Source organism: Saccopteryx bilineata, chromosome 2, assembly GCF_036850765.1.
Source record: "Saccopteryx bilineata isolate mSacBil1 chromosome 2, mSacBil1_pri_phased_curated, whole genome shotgun sequence".
Classification (NCBI taxonomy): Eukaryota; Metazoa; Chordata; class Mammalia; order Chiroptera; family Emballonuridae; genus Saccopteryx; species Saccopteryx bilineata.
This window is the reverse complement of record NC_089491.1, coordinates 82,379,316-82,394,985: the sequence shown is the minus strand read 5'-3', so window position 1 is coordinate 82,394,985 and position 15,670 is coordinate 82,379,316. Positions and strand designations below refer to the sequence as shown.

The window sequence follows — 15,670 nt, the reverse complement described above, 5'->3', positions numbered from 1 at the left end:
CACTGTACAAAAATATTTTCTGAGCCATTTCTGGGCAGAACGTGGCAAAATGTAGCCTACCATAATATACCAGTAACTAGTGCAAAACAGTGAGCACAAAGACAGCAAGCACAAAAAAGTGGGAAATGCAAGTAAAAAAACTACAACAATGAGCACAAAAACAAACACAAAAAAGCAGGAAATACAAGAAAAAAATCTACAACCACTATATAAGATGTACCCAGTATTTAGACCTACAATTTTATGAAAAAGGGTGTGTCTTATACATGGGAATATGGTAATATATAATTCATAAAAATAGTGAAAATTAATTTTTTAGCTCAAAACATCTTTTTCATTAGGATCTTTATGTAAAGTCTAAATAATGTAAATCTTATGCAAATCTAATCACAAAGGAAACAGAGAAGGAAAAGAATGAGAAAAGAGTCCAAATATACTAACAGATTTCTCCAATATTATATGACGTTGTCAACTAAACACAAACATGACTAGCAAAAACAGTGATAATTTGTAAATTATCTTATTTTTTGCTCCATAAGACTCACCTGACCATAAGACACACCTAGGGTTTTAAGGAGGAAATAAGAAAAAAATATTATGAACCAAATGGTGTGTTAAAATATTTAATAAAATACCATATTTTTCGCTCCATAAGATGCACGGGCATTTTTCCCTCCACTTATTTTTTTTTTTTGGGGGGGGGGAGGAGTGCGTCTTTTTTTTTTTAATATTTATTGATTTTATTTTTTTATTTATTCATTTTTATTAGAGAGAGAGGGGAGAGAGAGGGAGGGGGAAGAGATAGAACAGAGGGAGGAGCAGGAAGCATCAATTCCCATTATGTGCCTTGACCAGGCAAGCCCAGGGTTTCGAACCAGCAACCTCAGCATTCCAGGTCAATGCTTTACCCAGTGCGCCACCACAGGTCAAGCAAAAGTGCGTCTTATAGAGAGAAAAATATGGTATATCTCAAAAAAGCAGTATTTAAAAAGAAATTGACTTTTCATTCTGACAGACTTGAGTTTGAATCCTGACTCTACCATATTTTAACTGAATTACTTTGAGCAATAATTTAATCTCTGTCAGTCTCCCAGAGGAAAATTGTACCTATTACAGAGCTTTTTAGTAAGATTAAATAAGATAATATAGTTGTAGTATATAGTGCTTAAAATATAGAAAGCCCTTTGTAAAACAATAGATACTATTATTAAAACATCTTTAATAGTTCTATAGCTGAAAGCATTTTGCTAATTTCATATGAAAACAAAAAAAAAGTTATACACGAGCAAAGTATCAAAGCTGAATATATGTGCCTTTATCTGATTTTTGATAGTTTGATAAGCTCTTTGTAGTAAAAGGGTCACAAAAAACAAAATGTCATGATATCCTTTCTAAAAGTATGAAGACAAACTGGTTTACTAATCACTCCTGTAGGACAAAAGGTAACTTGGCTGGACAGGGAAGTTAAAAGCAATGAAGAGAATATTTAGCCTGACCTGTGGTGGCACAGTGGATAAAGCATCGACCTGGAATGCTGAGGTCACCAGTTCGAAACTCAGAGCTTGCTTGTTCAAGGCACATATGGGAATTGATGCTTCCTGCTTCCCCCACCCCATCCTTTCCTCTCCAAAATGAATAAGTAAAATCTTTAAAAAAAAAAAAAGAATATTTAAAGTATCTGAATTTCTCTAAAAATATACAAGTAGCCAATAAACAGGAAAAGATGCTCAATTACATTAATCACCAGAAATGCAAATCAAAGCCACATGAAATACTACTTCACACTCACTAAAATGGCTACAGTTTTTTTTTGTTTTTTTTTAATGTATTTTTCTGAAGTTAGAAGCAGGAGGCAGTCAGACTCCCACATGCACCTGACCAGGATCCACCTGGCATGCCCACCAGGAGTCAATGCTCTGCCCATCTGGGGCATTGCTCCGTTGCCACCGGAGCCATTCTAGCGCCTGAGGCAGAGGCCATGGAGCCATCCTCAGCGCCCGGGCAAACTTTTGCTCCAGTGGAGCCTTGGCTGCGGAAGGGGAAGAGAGAGATAGAGAGGTATGAAAGGGGGGAGGGTGGAGAAGCAGATGGGCGCTTCTCCTGTGTGCCCTGACCCAGAACTTCCACATGCTGGGCCAATGTTCTACTACTGAGCCAATGGGCCAGGGAAGTTTGTTGTTTATTTTTTAAAGTAGATAATAGCAAGTGTCGCTAAGGATGGGGAGAAATGAGAACCTCCAGGCACTGCTGGTAGACATGTAAAATGGCACAGCCGCTTAGAAAAGAGTTCTGAAAGTTCTTACTATATGATAAAGCAATTCCATTCCTAGACTATACCCCTCACAAATTAAAACATGTATCCAAGGCCCTGGCCGGTTGGCTCAGTGGTAGAGCGTCAGCCTGGCATGCAGAAGTCCCGGGTTTGATTCCCGGCCTGGGCACACAGGAGAAGTGCCCATCTGCTTCTCCACCCCTCCCCCTCTCCTACCTCTCTGTCTCTCTCTTCCCCTCCCGCAGCTGAGGCTCCATTGGAGCAGAGATGGCCCGGGTGCTGGGGATGGCTCCTTGGCCTCTGCCCCAGGTGCTAGAGTGGCTCTGGTCGCAACAGAACGATGCTCCGGAGGGGCAGAGCATCGCCCCTGGTGGGCAGAGCGTCGCCCCTGGTGGGCGTGCTGGGTGGATCCCAGTCGGGCGCATGCGGGAGTCTGTCTGACTGTCTCTCCCTGTTTCCAGCTTCAGAAAAATACAAACAAACAAACAAACATGTATCCATGCAATAACCTGTACATAAATGTTCACGGCAGCATTATACATAATAGCCAAAAGATAGAAAAGAATAAATGCCCATCAACTGATGAATGAATATATAAAATGTAGGATAAACATACAGAATATTGTTTGACCATAAAAAGAAGTATTGGTACATGCTGCAACATTGATGAACCTTGAAGGCATGCACATAAGTGAAATAAGCCAGGCTCAAATGATAGTATACAGTTCTATTTTTATGAAATGTGTCCACACTAGGCAAACCCACATCAACAGAAAACATATTAGTGGTTGATGGCTAGAGGGTACTTGAGGTTTAGGGGCTGACAGCTAAAGGGTACAGGATTTGAGAGATAAGTAATAAAAATGTTTTTAAATTGATTGGGGTGATGGCTGTCTAACTGTAAATATACTGAAAACCATTAAGTTGTACACATTAAAAAAATAATATAAATGGTATGTGAATTATATCTCAGTATAACTTTTTTTAAAATGAAAGAATATTGTTTCTCAGAGCCATAACTTTGTATTAAGTCAAAAAGAAGAAAAGGCAGGCCCTGGCCGGTTGGCTCAGCGGTAGAGCATCAGCCTGGTGTGTGGAAGTCCTGAGTTTGATTTCCAGTCACAGCCACACAGGAGAAGCACTCATCTGCTTCTCCACCCTTTCTCCTCTCATTTCTCTCTATCTCTCTATCAGTCTCTTCTCCTCCCGTGCCAAGGCTCCATTGGAGCAAAGTTGGCCCAGGCGCTGAGGATGGCTCCATGGCCTCCGCCTCAGGTGCTAGAATCACTCCGATTGCAGCAGAGCAACGCCCCAGATGGGCAGAGCATCAGCTTCAGTCCCTGGTGGGCATGCCGGGTGGATTCCAGTCAGGTGCATGCAGGAGTCTGACTGTTTCCAAGCTTCTAACTTCAGAAAAATACAAAAAAAAAAGAAGAAGAAGAAAGAAAAGGTAAATGGGGCAAGTATGATGAGATTAGAAAGCTGAATGACAAAAAATAAAGAAAAGAGAATGGAAGAATATTAATTTTTCTTTGAAAATGACAAGCTCTCAACTTGAAGATAAAACTACTTCTCAATACTTATATATTTTTCAGAGGAAAGAGGCCTCAAAATAACCTAAGAGCATTGGACTTGCAGGAGTCATGTGTCTACTTTCCTTTTCTTTCATTTATTAGCCAGGTGATCTTGGGAAGGTGACTTAAGTTGTCAGAGCCTCTTTTTATTTAATTTAAAACAAATCTCCATATCACAAAATGTCGAAATTCGTATGAAGAACCCAACAAATATTAGCAATTTTTAAAAGTAGTTCAGCCTCAAAAGAAATTTGTGAAGCCGTGAATCAATATATCAATAATGTAAAGGAAAGAATAAGTTTCTCTCAATTCCAAATGCCAAATTGTACTTTTGTCTTTACTGGCAACCAAGATTGCTAGAACTTTCTCTCTCCCTTTTTTGTTTAGTAAAGTAGCACCAAAGAAAGCCATATTGCAAAATATAACATCATCTTGTCATCGTTGGCATTTAGATGGAATCCATCCTTTCAGTCTCTCGCTGGAGACCAGGATAAATGATTAAGAAGCAACAACTACAGGCTTAATTGGCCCTACCAAGGACAAACAAATTTCATGAGTATGACTTTAAAACTGAAGAGTCCATCGTCAACCTTAAGAAAAAGAACTCTACTTTTTATATAAAGGCAAGGATGGGAAAGCCCAGTAAAATCCAATTTTGTATGGTTTTCCAAGTTAAGTATTTTATTAAAGACAGGATTATTCAACTTATTCTCTTTTCCTTATTGATTTTTAAAACTTCACTGTCTTTCTATATTCCTTATTATATTTGATAGTCTGAGATCTAAAAAGCAATGGCTAGACAAATCACTACCAAATGCTGCTGGGAAATAGATTTATAACTATGCTGAATATTTTCATTCTTGAAACTCTTGGCAGCCATCAACGCTTCACACATGATATCAATTAGAAGACAGAATAAACAGCCTCACAGAATGCATGCTGGCTTCTGTGGATAGCATGCTGGCAAAAAAAACAAAAGATTAGTCCAAAATTAGTAAATGTGACCTGGCAAGGGCCACTGAATTGAGTATATTTTACAATTTTAACACACATCACAGGACTTAACAGCAGCAGTTTCACAACTAATGAAAACACACACAAAAAGCTTGGAAAGGCTTAAAACAGAAAGATATATTATTAGCATCTAGGCTCATCAAGGGAGAATATTATTTAGACTTAGATGAACATAAAGCTATCCAATACCAAACATAATAAAAGAACAGTTTCATTATCAAAATTAACAGTAATGCAGTCAGTTTCAACAAATTTCACAACTCAGGACATTTGTTCTATCTATAAGGAAACATGAAACACTTATTCACCTTTAGGAAGTATCAATAAAATAGTGATTCTTCCTCTAAACAAGAAACCAAAATGAGAAATAGAGGAAAAAGAATAACTAGATCTTATCATAAAATGGGAGTTAATGATTGCTAGTATTGCTTTACGATTTATTAATGCCCATTTTATAACCAAAAAGAAAAAGATTTAAAGGGACAAGCATCTATTTGTTAGAAAGAAAACAAAGAATTCTTATCTCAGTTTGTTTCTTAAAAGTGAATTTTGATAAAAATATTATATTGAATTTGGATTTTATAACATTAAAAGACAGGAGTGGGGAGACAAATACAATGAGAAAAAAAAGAAATGCCTTTAACCAAGTAGAGGATTATTGAATTATCAAAGTAAGAAGTAGCTCTGTTAAATAAAATACGTAGACATGGTATCTCATTTACTCTAGAGGACAAATGGAATGTAGGACTCAAAGTACTTACTATAGGCTAAATGTTCACATCCCCACTCAAATTTGTATGTTGAAATCCTAATCCCCATAATAGTATTATGAGATGGAATATTTAGGAGGTGATTAAGTCATGCTGGTAGAAGTTTCATAACTGGGATTAGTGTCCTTATGAAGAGACTCCAGAGAGCAATCTTGCGCCTTATACTGTGTGAGGTTACAGGGAAAGACAGATATCTATGAGAACAAAGGCCACCTATGAACCAGGAAGTAGGTCCACACTAGACAGTGAATATGCCAATGCCTTGATTTTGGACTTCCCAGCCTCTAGAACTGTGAGAAATAAGTGTTTGTTGTTAATAAGCCACCTAGTTTACATTCTTTTTGTTATAGCAGCTCAGAGTAAGACTGTAATACATATTATCATGGACTCAAAATTATTATTATGGGTAGTGGTTTGGATTGGGGGAATGGATTTGGTGCTCCAAGTCAACAATCCAAAATGGTTTCCTTTAAGAATAGAAACAAGTACCAAGAGCCTCAGCAGTGAAGGGATAGGATATCATTTGGAGAAGGAAATTAAGTCATTATCATTACATGAGCTTTAGGGAAAAAAAAACCCCACAGAATAAAACTGCTTAAAACCTTCCTGATGGCTTTGATTATATCCAATTGTATGCCAATTTTTCAGGAGCAAGTTCAACATTTAAAGAGAATCTAGCCTGACCTGTGGAGGCACAGTGAAAAAAAGTGTCGACCTGAGATGCTGAGGTTGCAGATTTTAAACCCTGGGCTTGGCTGGTAATGGCACATGCGAGAAGAATCCATGAGTTGATACTTCCTGCCCCCTCCCCTGCTTTTTCTCTCTCCTGTCTCTAAAATGAATAAATAAAAATGTTAAAAAAATAAAATCCTAGTAAGAGCAGGCATTGTGCTAGGTCTTTCTTGTGTGTAATCTCATTTTATCCTGCTTTGAAAAAATAGAATCTTAGGAGTTTAAGTAAATTAGTCAAAGGACACAGCGAATAAAAGTTCTGTATCAGGTGCAGTCCCAGGATTGCCGAAGAAGATGCTTCCTATCACATTAGGGCACAGTTTTCGTGTCACTGGTACTAACTACAACCAAAGTATCTTAGAGAAATGGAATGAGAAAAAAACAGCACAACACAGAATTTATGAGTTACCGTAATAAGCATCAATAAACAACAGAGCCTTATAACAGCAGAGGGCAGATAGGGAAACACACTGGAATTATAGACACAATAGGACAAAATTACTATTTTTAGGGGGAAGAGTTAATTTCATAAACAAGTTTATTTTTGTTTGAAAAAAAATAATACAAAGGAAATACTCCAAAAATGGTAACAGCGGTCACCTTTTGGAGGTTAATGTGTAAAACTCTTCTCTCAAAGCTTCTGTTAAAAATTCATCTAAAAACAAGGTTTTATGGGAAAAAATATAATTATTGAAGTGCTACTTCCCAATTCTAGATGACTGATTGGAGCAATAAAACACAACAGTCCTTGGTTACATGAAGTATTGCCCTGCTGTAACAGTCCTCTGCCATGACGCCCTAAATACGTGGCCAACTTCTGGGAACTGAACACACTGTCCATGGCACACAGCAGTTCCTGAACAGTGACGGTATTTACTGCCGGCTAACATAAGTGTTTACCCAAAAGAACATTAGTTTATTCTCATACTCAGATCCTGAGTAAATACCTAATCTCCCTCTGAGGTCTATTTTCCTCATCTATAAAATGATGTAATAATCCCTTTATTGCAGAGTTGTAGAGTAACATAAATGTAAAGTGCTTAGCACAGGGACACGAGCACATAAACACTCAATACAGCCACTGCTTATATTATTATATTATATTCATTACCACCACATCAACCATAATTGCCATAAGCTAAAAGAATTCTACTTAGTCTCATTCTCTAAAAAACTACAATTATTATAAGTATGTTCACTCTGTCAAAAACAAAAGTATGGTCAGTGAATAATCATTGATGTAATCACATTCTCCAGAACAGTAAAGATTCTCTGCTGTGCTTTAATTTTGGGAGTGATCTAAAGTTTAGGAAATGATTTACAGAAGGGCTAGTCAATGTTTTTATACCTACCACCCACTTTTGTATCTCTGTTAGTAGTAAAATTTTCTAACCTCCACCAGTTCCACAGTAATGGTGATTTATAAAGTAGGGAAGTAACTTTACTTTATAAAATTTATAAAGCAGAGTTACAGCAAGTTAAAGCATATAATAACAACTTACCAAGTACTTTATGTCGGATTTTTGCTAAGTTTGGCAGAATAAATCTTTATAAAACAACTTACTATAGTTAAATCTATCTTTTTATTTATACTTTGGTTGCTCCGCTACCGCCCACCATGAAAGCTGGAATGCCACTAAAGCTGGGCGGTAGGGACCAGGTTGACTACCGCTGATTTACAGGTTCAGTTCTAATGTCGATCCATCCAATCTGATCACTAGGAAAGAAAGGATCCTTTGCTAAGCTTCAAGCCAGCAATAATTTTTGCTGGCTATAAAACTGCCTCTAGCCCATGCCAATTTCCTCACTTCATTTGCTTGTGAGGTTCACTAATCATGAAACTAAGAACAAAATATATTCAAGGATTCTCCTACAAGCATAACTTTTCCTTCTATATTAACAAAAATAAATAAGAAAATAAAGAAGCCTCTAGAAAATGTTTACATAAACAAATGTTTCAAAATTCCCCTTTACAAAAATGTGTAAAGTAGAAGGTCTTGTTTCGCTCCTTCAAACAAAAATCTCTGGGAATGAATATTTAAATTTTCAGTTACTTGAATCTACCTATATTCTTGTAACTAATATATCTTGTAAATTGTTCTTTTCAAAATTATACAAACCAATTCAAAATGCCTACCTCGGCTTGACAGAGTGCATGAAGACCTTGTAACACCAAGGCTGCTGGAGTAGCTTGATCAGGCTTGGTGCATTCATTCAACACCTGGGAAATAGCTGCCAGCATATCCGCACCATGCTGATAAGGCCTAAAGGGAATGACAGTTTAGAAAGAAGATTACAGCCAGAGAGCTATATTACCATTCCCAGGTCTTTTGTCTGAACAAAAAGTGTTCATGCTTTTCTTTACCCTTGTGCCTCTGAAATACTGACCCTCAAATAACACCAGGTGTTTGTCTTCAAAGATTTTCATCATCATTTTTTGCTCTAATTTAAGGCTCAGTTTTGATATAGAAATACTATCCAGAAAAAAAGACACTTGTTAAATAGTATTCTCCCTAAATCATGAATTGTCTAAATAGACAAAATTTCAGTGTATAATGGTGAAAAGAACTGACTTACTTTACTGAGATTATCAATAAAAAGAAAGCTACGCCTACTTGGAAGTTGTTCTGGTATCAGACACTGACTACAATGCAGGTATTGGAGATCAGAGGTGATTTATTATAGTGGTGATATGAACTAAAGTGGCTATAGCTATCACAATAATGATGGTGATGATGATGATAAAAATAATATGAATTATAACTAGTAGAGCACCTATCCAAGTACTGTGTTAAATTCACTCTGTTCCTCTTCCTCCCCTGCTCTCCTCTTTTTTTTTTAAGTGAGGGGAAGGGAGATAAAGAGACAGACTCTCATATGCACCCTAACCAGGATCCAACCGATAACCCCCATCTGGGGCCAATGCTTGAATCAGCTGAGCTGTCCTCAGTGCTTGAGGCCAATGCTTAGACCAACTAAGCTATCCTCAATGGCTGGGACTGATGCTCAAACCAAATGAGCCACTGGCTGCAAGAGGGGAAGAGAAAGTGAGGGGGAGATGAAGGGGAAGAACAACATATGGGTACTTCTCCTGTGTGTCCTGACTGGGATTGAACCTGGGACATCTGCATGCCGGGCCAACACTCTACCCACTGAGACAACTGGCCAGAACCCTCTTCTTTACTCTTGATTCCACATATATTGTGCTATCCTCAGAATGCTTTTAGGTGAATAAAGAAATGCTCAGGTGTGGGAGAAAGGCTGTAAGCTGACAAAATCCTTACAGCCTAGGCTAGGCTTTAGTTTAAGACTAAGCTCTTCTCCACCCTTCTAATACTAAGATTTTCCACTCACCCTTATAATACTAAGATCTTCTCAACACCCTTCTCAAAACTAAGCTGTTCCCCACACCCTGGACTGTTGTGGGGTGGTACATTCTTATGAGGAATCCCATTTATGCCTCAGATGAGTGACCTTGTGTCAGAGACTTCCTTATTTGTATATTGGCTTAAAGGCTTTATAATAAAGCAAGACCAGGGGCTCTCTCGCTCTGATCTTGCCATCAGCATTGCAGAGGCCTCCCAATCCCATCCTCTTTTCTCGGTGAGTCTATTTCTTAATTCCACGCCGTTCTCCCTCAGGACCTGGAATTACTAGCCGCGCTGGTTCACGGCACTCAGGTCCATCCTTGGTATTCCTTGTAACCCTTCAGTGATATAATACCTTTTTCTAATTAACAAAATATCCATTGATGAAACTGCCTGACTGGATTCTATTGTTTCACTGTCTGACAAGCGGAAATCATTTTCCAAAGCTGGAAAATTTGACATATCTTGAGGTGGTAACTGAAAGAAGCACTGAATAAGTCCTCGATGGGCTCTGATCTGATCTGCTATTTAGCCTCTCCTGAGCTGTAGCTTTAAGACTGCAAAATTAAACTGTCAGATAATAATCTCTCATCTCTAAAATTTTTCCCATGCCAATACCTCAAAAGCATTCAGATCTTGTGTTACTGTGTGTAACTTGTAGTCTGAGGTCATTAGGGTCTTGCCAAGAGGCTGAAACTTAGAAAACAGGCAGAACTGCTGATGTTTAGATACATTTTGATCTGGAATTTTACTTGAGACAGGAATTATCTATATTATCAGCATCTGTGACAACCCATTCATTGTACAACTTGAGGAAGTACCATTCACAGTGTCATTCATAACAAAAATGACAGTTCTACAGTGCAGTGGTCAAACATCTGTAACTGCAGGATGGCAACTCATTTTAAATGTATCAAATCTAACTTCTCCTTAAATATTTTTACCTTATTCTATTCAAGAAAAAATCTGGCAAATTGCAGTTTGCTTAGTGTTATTTCAATCTTTTCCCCTCCTACCTATTTATCAGTCCATACGTGAGAACAGCAGAGTCATCTCCCTAGTATATTCATGTCTTCCTAAACCCTACAGCATACATGGGAATTCAAGATCATTTCCTTCCCTGTAATAACACCTAATCATTTCATGCAATAAGTCACAAATAAGGCCTTCTCTATCAAACCTCTATAAAAATCAGACATAACATAGAAGACTATAAGAACAGTTTGACTACAGTCCTCTCTTAGTATTTATTTATAGAAAACATATAAAACATAACATCGTATGTTTTATTACAATACTAAATTGTTATACAGAAAAGGAGATAAATATCCTATATAAAGCTAGATACAAGACTAGGCCTGAAATGAAAAGACATGCTTGCTTCTTAAAGTTATTTTCCAATATTGCTAAATTTTACACTCAGAAAACTTAAACAGAAAACTAATTTATTCTTTGCTTTTTGTTTTGTTTTGTTTTTGTTTTTTGCAAGAGAGAGACAGAGAGAGAGAGAAAAGGAAGGAAAGAGATGAAAAGCATCAACTTGTAGTTGCAGCTTCACTGATTGCTTCCCATGCATGACTTGACTGCGGCGAGGGGGCTCCTAGCCAAGCCAGTGACCCCTTGCTCAAGTCAGCGACCTTGGGCTTTAATCCAGCAAACTTTGGGCTCCTGCTAGTGACTGCAGGATCAACTTAATGATCTTAGGCTTGAGCCAGCAACCCTGTGGTCATGCCAGCAACCTCAGGGTTTCGAACATGAGACCTCAGCATCCCAGGTTGAGGCTCTATCCACTGCCCACCAGGTGGTCAGGCTGAAAATTAATTTATTCTTAAAATTTTCTGCCTATCTTTACTAGATTCTTGTTTGCAATAAAAAAATGTAAAATAATATATCATGATACACATTCTCAAGGGTTAAGCACATCTCACCTTTGCTTACATATGTCTCTGATCGATGCTGCTTTAGCAATCAGTTTCTCCCATTGGACTTCCTTGCCTGCACACAGAGAGGGCACATCAGACATGGCCATGAACCGCTGCAGTTCAGGATAGACACGATCCTATAAAGGCAATTTCACAAAAAAGGTAATTTCTCAATTTGAGTTGAATAACCATTATCTCCTTTTACGCATAATTTTTCCTTCTACATCTTCTATTTGCATTGAAAATTATAATGTATTTGTTCTAATCAGCAAAGGAAAATGTTTTTGTGATTGCTGGGGATTTTCTTATAGGCCCATGGACTGTTCATTTCATAAAACAGAAAAGAGTGGCTAAATCTCACCCTAGTTACAAAGGCTCTAATCACTTATAATCATATTTCTATAACTTTTTTCCACACAAGAGGAAAATAATATTTCAGAATTAAAGAAATACGATTATTTTTTCTTCTTATTTCTCTCAGAGAGTCAATCACAACTGACTGGATTACTGCTCAATAGCATCACACTAAATCAAATTTCTCAAATGCAATCATTGATGCTACACATTAATTCTACTATGCATATCAAAGCAGTATCATACATGACAAAATTAGTTTTCTTCACCAAAAGAAACATGTTTAATATTCCCATAAGTGTATATTTGAGCTTACTTGCTTTTCCCACAAAGATGTCAACAAGCGCAAAGTGACAGCTCTTAGTTGTGGAGTGGTTCCAAGAAGCTGAATTACTCGTAGAATTTGTCCTATGCACACCTAGGAAATAGTTTTAAAATTTAGGTTTTATAAATGTAAATGCAGATAATCCTGAGAATACCAAAAAAATTCTAAAACTCATTATAAAATAAAGACCCAAATGTAAGTTTACTATAATATTATCCATCTTCTCAAAGGTTGGGAATAGCTTTGGGAAGGGAAGGGTTAACTAGCAAACTTAGAAACATAGAGACTTTATTTCAGATAACAGCCAATGGAAAACCATGGCTATAAATTGATTTAAAGAATTATTTCTTAGATATTTTAATAAATACTTTTGGCCCAACAAGGGAAATAGTAATCACAGCAAAATAAGGGGTCAAAATTTCATATAATACCAACCAAAACTGATTGTATTACTCATGCTTCATTTTTTGGGGGGTTAATATACAAACCTTGTGAACACCAAGTGTAGGTAAAGTATATAAGATTTCATTGTATAATTCAGGTTCCAGTGGTTTTCCCAACTTGAACATCAAAACTGGAATCAAATTTGGTACCTAAAATGAATTTAAAGAAGATAATAACTATGTTTTATGAAGGAAATCAATCTATAAAGCAATCATTAGTGAGGTTTTGTTTGTTTGTTTGTATTTTCTGAAGTGAGAACCGGGGAGGCAGAGAGACAGACTCCCGCATGCACCCAACCAGGATCCACCTGGCATGCCCACTAGGGGGCAATACTTTGCCCATCTGGGGCATTGCTCCATTACAACCAGAGCCATTTTAGCGCCTGAGGGGGAGGCCATGGAGCCATCCTCAGCACCTGGGCGAACTCTGCTCCAATGGAGCCTTGGCTGTGAAATGGGAAGAGAGAGATAGAGAGAAAGGGAATGAGGGAAGGGTGGAGAAGCACATGGGCTCTTCTCCTTTGTGCCCTGGCCGGGAATTGAACCCGGGACTTCCACATGCCGGGCCAATGCTCTACCACTGAGCCAATCAGCCAGGTCCTCATTATTTCATTTTTATTCAAAGAAGTAAAATAAATATATATGAATAAGAATAAAAAACTGTCTGCAATTTGTTGTTGATGGTAATTTAATATCATTAAAAAAATAATACCATTAATATTCTATCTCTTTTACAATTAGCTGCTAAACACCAAACTAGTTAAGCATCACAAAACTAGTTAAGATACATATATTGCTCCAAAGAAATTTAGAGTTATAATGAGAACTAACACTTAGGGCATACAAATAATAAAATACCTCCACATATTGAAATATTCACTTATGTTATTCCAATATGAAATAATAAAGGCAGTAATCCTAAAATTAGTATGGGCAGCAAGGAATTCTGAAAAGCCAAAACAATCTTAAAAAAGAATTAAGTTTGAGAACTCAAACTTTCCAATTTCAAATTTTACTGTAAAGCCACAGTAATCAAAACAGTGTGGTACTGGCATAAGAAGAGAAATATAGATCAATAAAAAAATAGAGGAGTCCAAAAATAAATTCTTACATTTAAGTTCAATTCATTTTTGACAAATATTCCAAGAAAACACAATGGGGAAAAAAGAGTCTATTCAAAAACTGATACTTGATTTTAACAACTAGATATTCTCATGCAAAAGAATAAATTTAGACCCCTTCCTCATACCATACATAAAAATAAATTCAATCTAGATTTTACGCCAAACTATAAATGCTAAAAGTATAAATCTTTTTTTTTTTTTAATTTTATTTATTCATTTTAGAGAGGAGAGAGAAAGGGAGAGAGACAGAGAGGGAGAGAGAGAAGAGAGAGAGAGATAGAGAGAGAAGGGGGGAGGAGCTAGAAGCATCAACTCCCATATGTGCCTTGACCAGGCAAGCCCAGGGTTTTGAACCGGAAACCTCAGCATTTCCAGGTCAACGCTGTATCCACTGCGCCACCACAGGTCAGGCTAAAAGTATAAATCTTAAAAAAAAATAAAGTTAACCCTTGAAGAACAAACCAACTTTCCCATACAGTCGAAAATTCATGTATAACTACTATAGGAATTAATTTTTGAAAAGTTGAGTTAGACAAAGCCTGTTTCAAAGTGAAAAGAACAGCACAAGCAACCACAGGAAAACATAGATTTTATTAAATTAAAAATATTTGTCAAAATTTACTGTAAATAAAAAAATACAACCTAGAAAATAGAAGAAAATATTTATAAATCATATATCTAATAAGGGGCATATATTCAGTATATATAAAGAACTCTTGCAACTCAATCCTAAAAGGACAAATAACCTAATTTTAAAAGAGCAAAGACTCTGACTACATTTTTCTCCAAGAAAGATAAATAAATGGCTAATAATGACAAGAATAGACACTCAAGTATCATTAGCCATGACATAAATAAAAATCAAAACCAGAATAATATACAACCTCACACACAGAAAGCATATAATAATAATAAAAAATAAAACACAGATAACAGCAAGTGTTGGCAAGAAACTGAGACCCTAATACATTGCAAGTGATACTGTAAAATGGTGCAAATCCTTTGGCAAAGAGTTTAAGAGTTTTTCAAATGGTTAAAGAGAATTACTGTTTGATCTAGCAATTTTATACCTAGGTATCTACCAAAAAGAAATAAAAACATGTATCCACACAAAACTTGTACATAAATGTTTAGAGCAGCATAATTCATAATAGCCAGATAGTGGAAACAACCCAAATGTCCATCAACTGATGAATGGATAGATAAAATGTAGTCTAGGCCTGACCTGTGGCGGTGCAGTGGATAAAGTGTCGACCTGGAAATGCTGAGGTTGCCGGTTCGAAACCCTGGGCTTGCCTGGCCAAGGCAAATATGGGAGTTGATGCTTCCAGCTCCTCCCCACCTTCTCTCTCTGTCTCTCTCTCTCCCTTTCTCTCCCCTCTCTAAAATGAATAAATAAAATTAAAAAAAGTAGTCTAGCCTACCATGTAATGTTATTGGGCCATAAAAAGGAAATAAAATCAATATGGATAACTTGAAAACATGATGTGAAGTGAAATAAGCCCGTCATAAAAGACCACATATTGTCTAATTCCATTTATACAAAACATCGTGAATAGGCAATCTATAGAGACAGAAACTAATTGCTTAGCATTGAAGAGCTATAGGAAAAAAGAGGAAGTAATTGCTAATGAGTTCCACCCTCCAAGGTTTCTTTGTTCTCAAATTATTTGTAATTATGTTTGCACAACTCTTTAAATATACTAAAGGTCATTAAATTGTATATTTTGAATTATATGGCATGTGAATTTTATCTATAAAAAGCTATATTT

The 15,670-nt window shown here is 36.8% G+C and overlaps 1 protein-coding gene across 4 annotated transcripts in view; it reads right to left on the bottom strand.

Moving 5' to 3' along the window:
- FOCAD (focadhesin) overlaps nt 1-15,670 on the bottom strand; it is a 334,210-nt gene that overhangs the window by 146,511 nt on the left and 172,029 nt on the right. For all 4 annotated transcript variants that reach the window (XM_066257344.1, XM_066257347.1, XM_066257346.1 and 1 more), the window contains exons 12-15: nt 12,820-12,924; nt 12,323-12,424; nt 11,659-11,789; nt 8,500-8,626 (exon numbers count right to left, since the gene is read on the bottom strand). In XM_066257344.1, the coding sequence (XP_066113441.1) occupies nt 8,500-8,626; nt 11,659-11,789; nt 12,323-12,424; nt 12,820-12,924 (465 nt within the window). The remainder of the gene's footprint in view (nt 1-8,499; nt 8,627-11,658; nt 11,790-12,322; nt 12,425-12,819; nt 12,925-15,670) is intronic.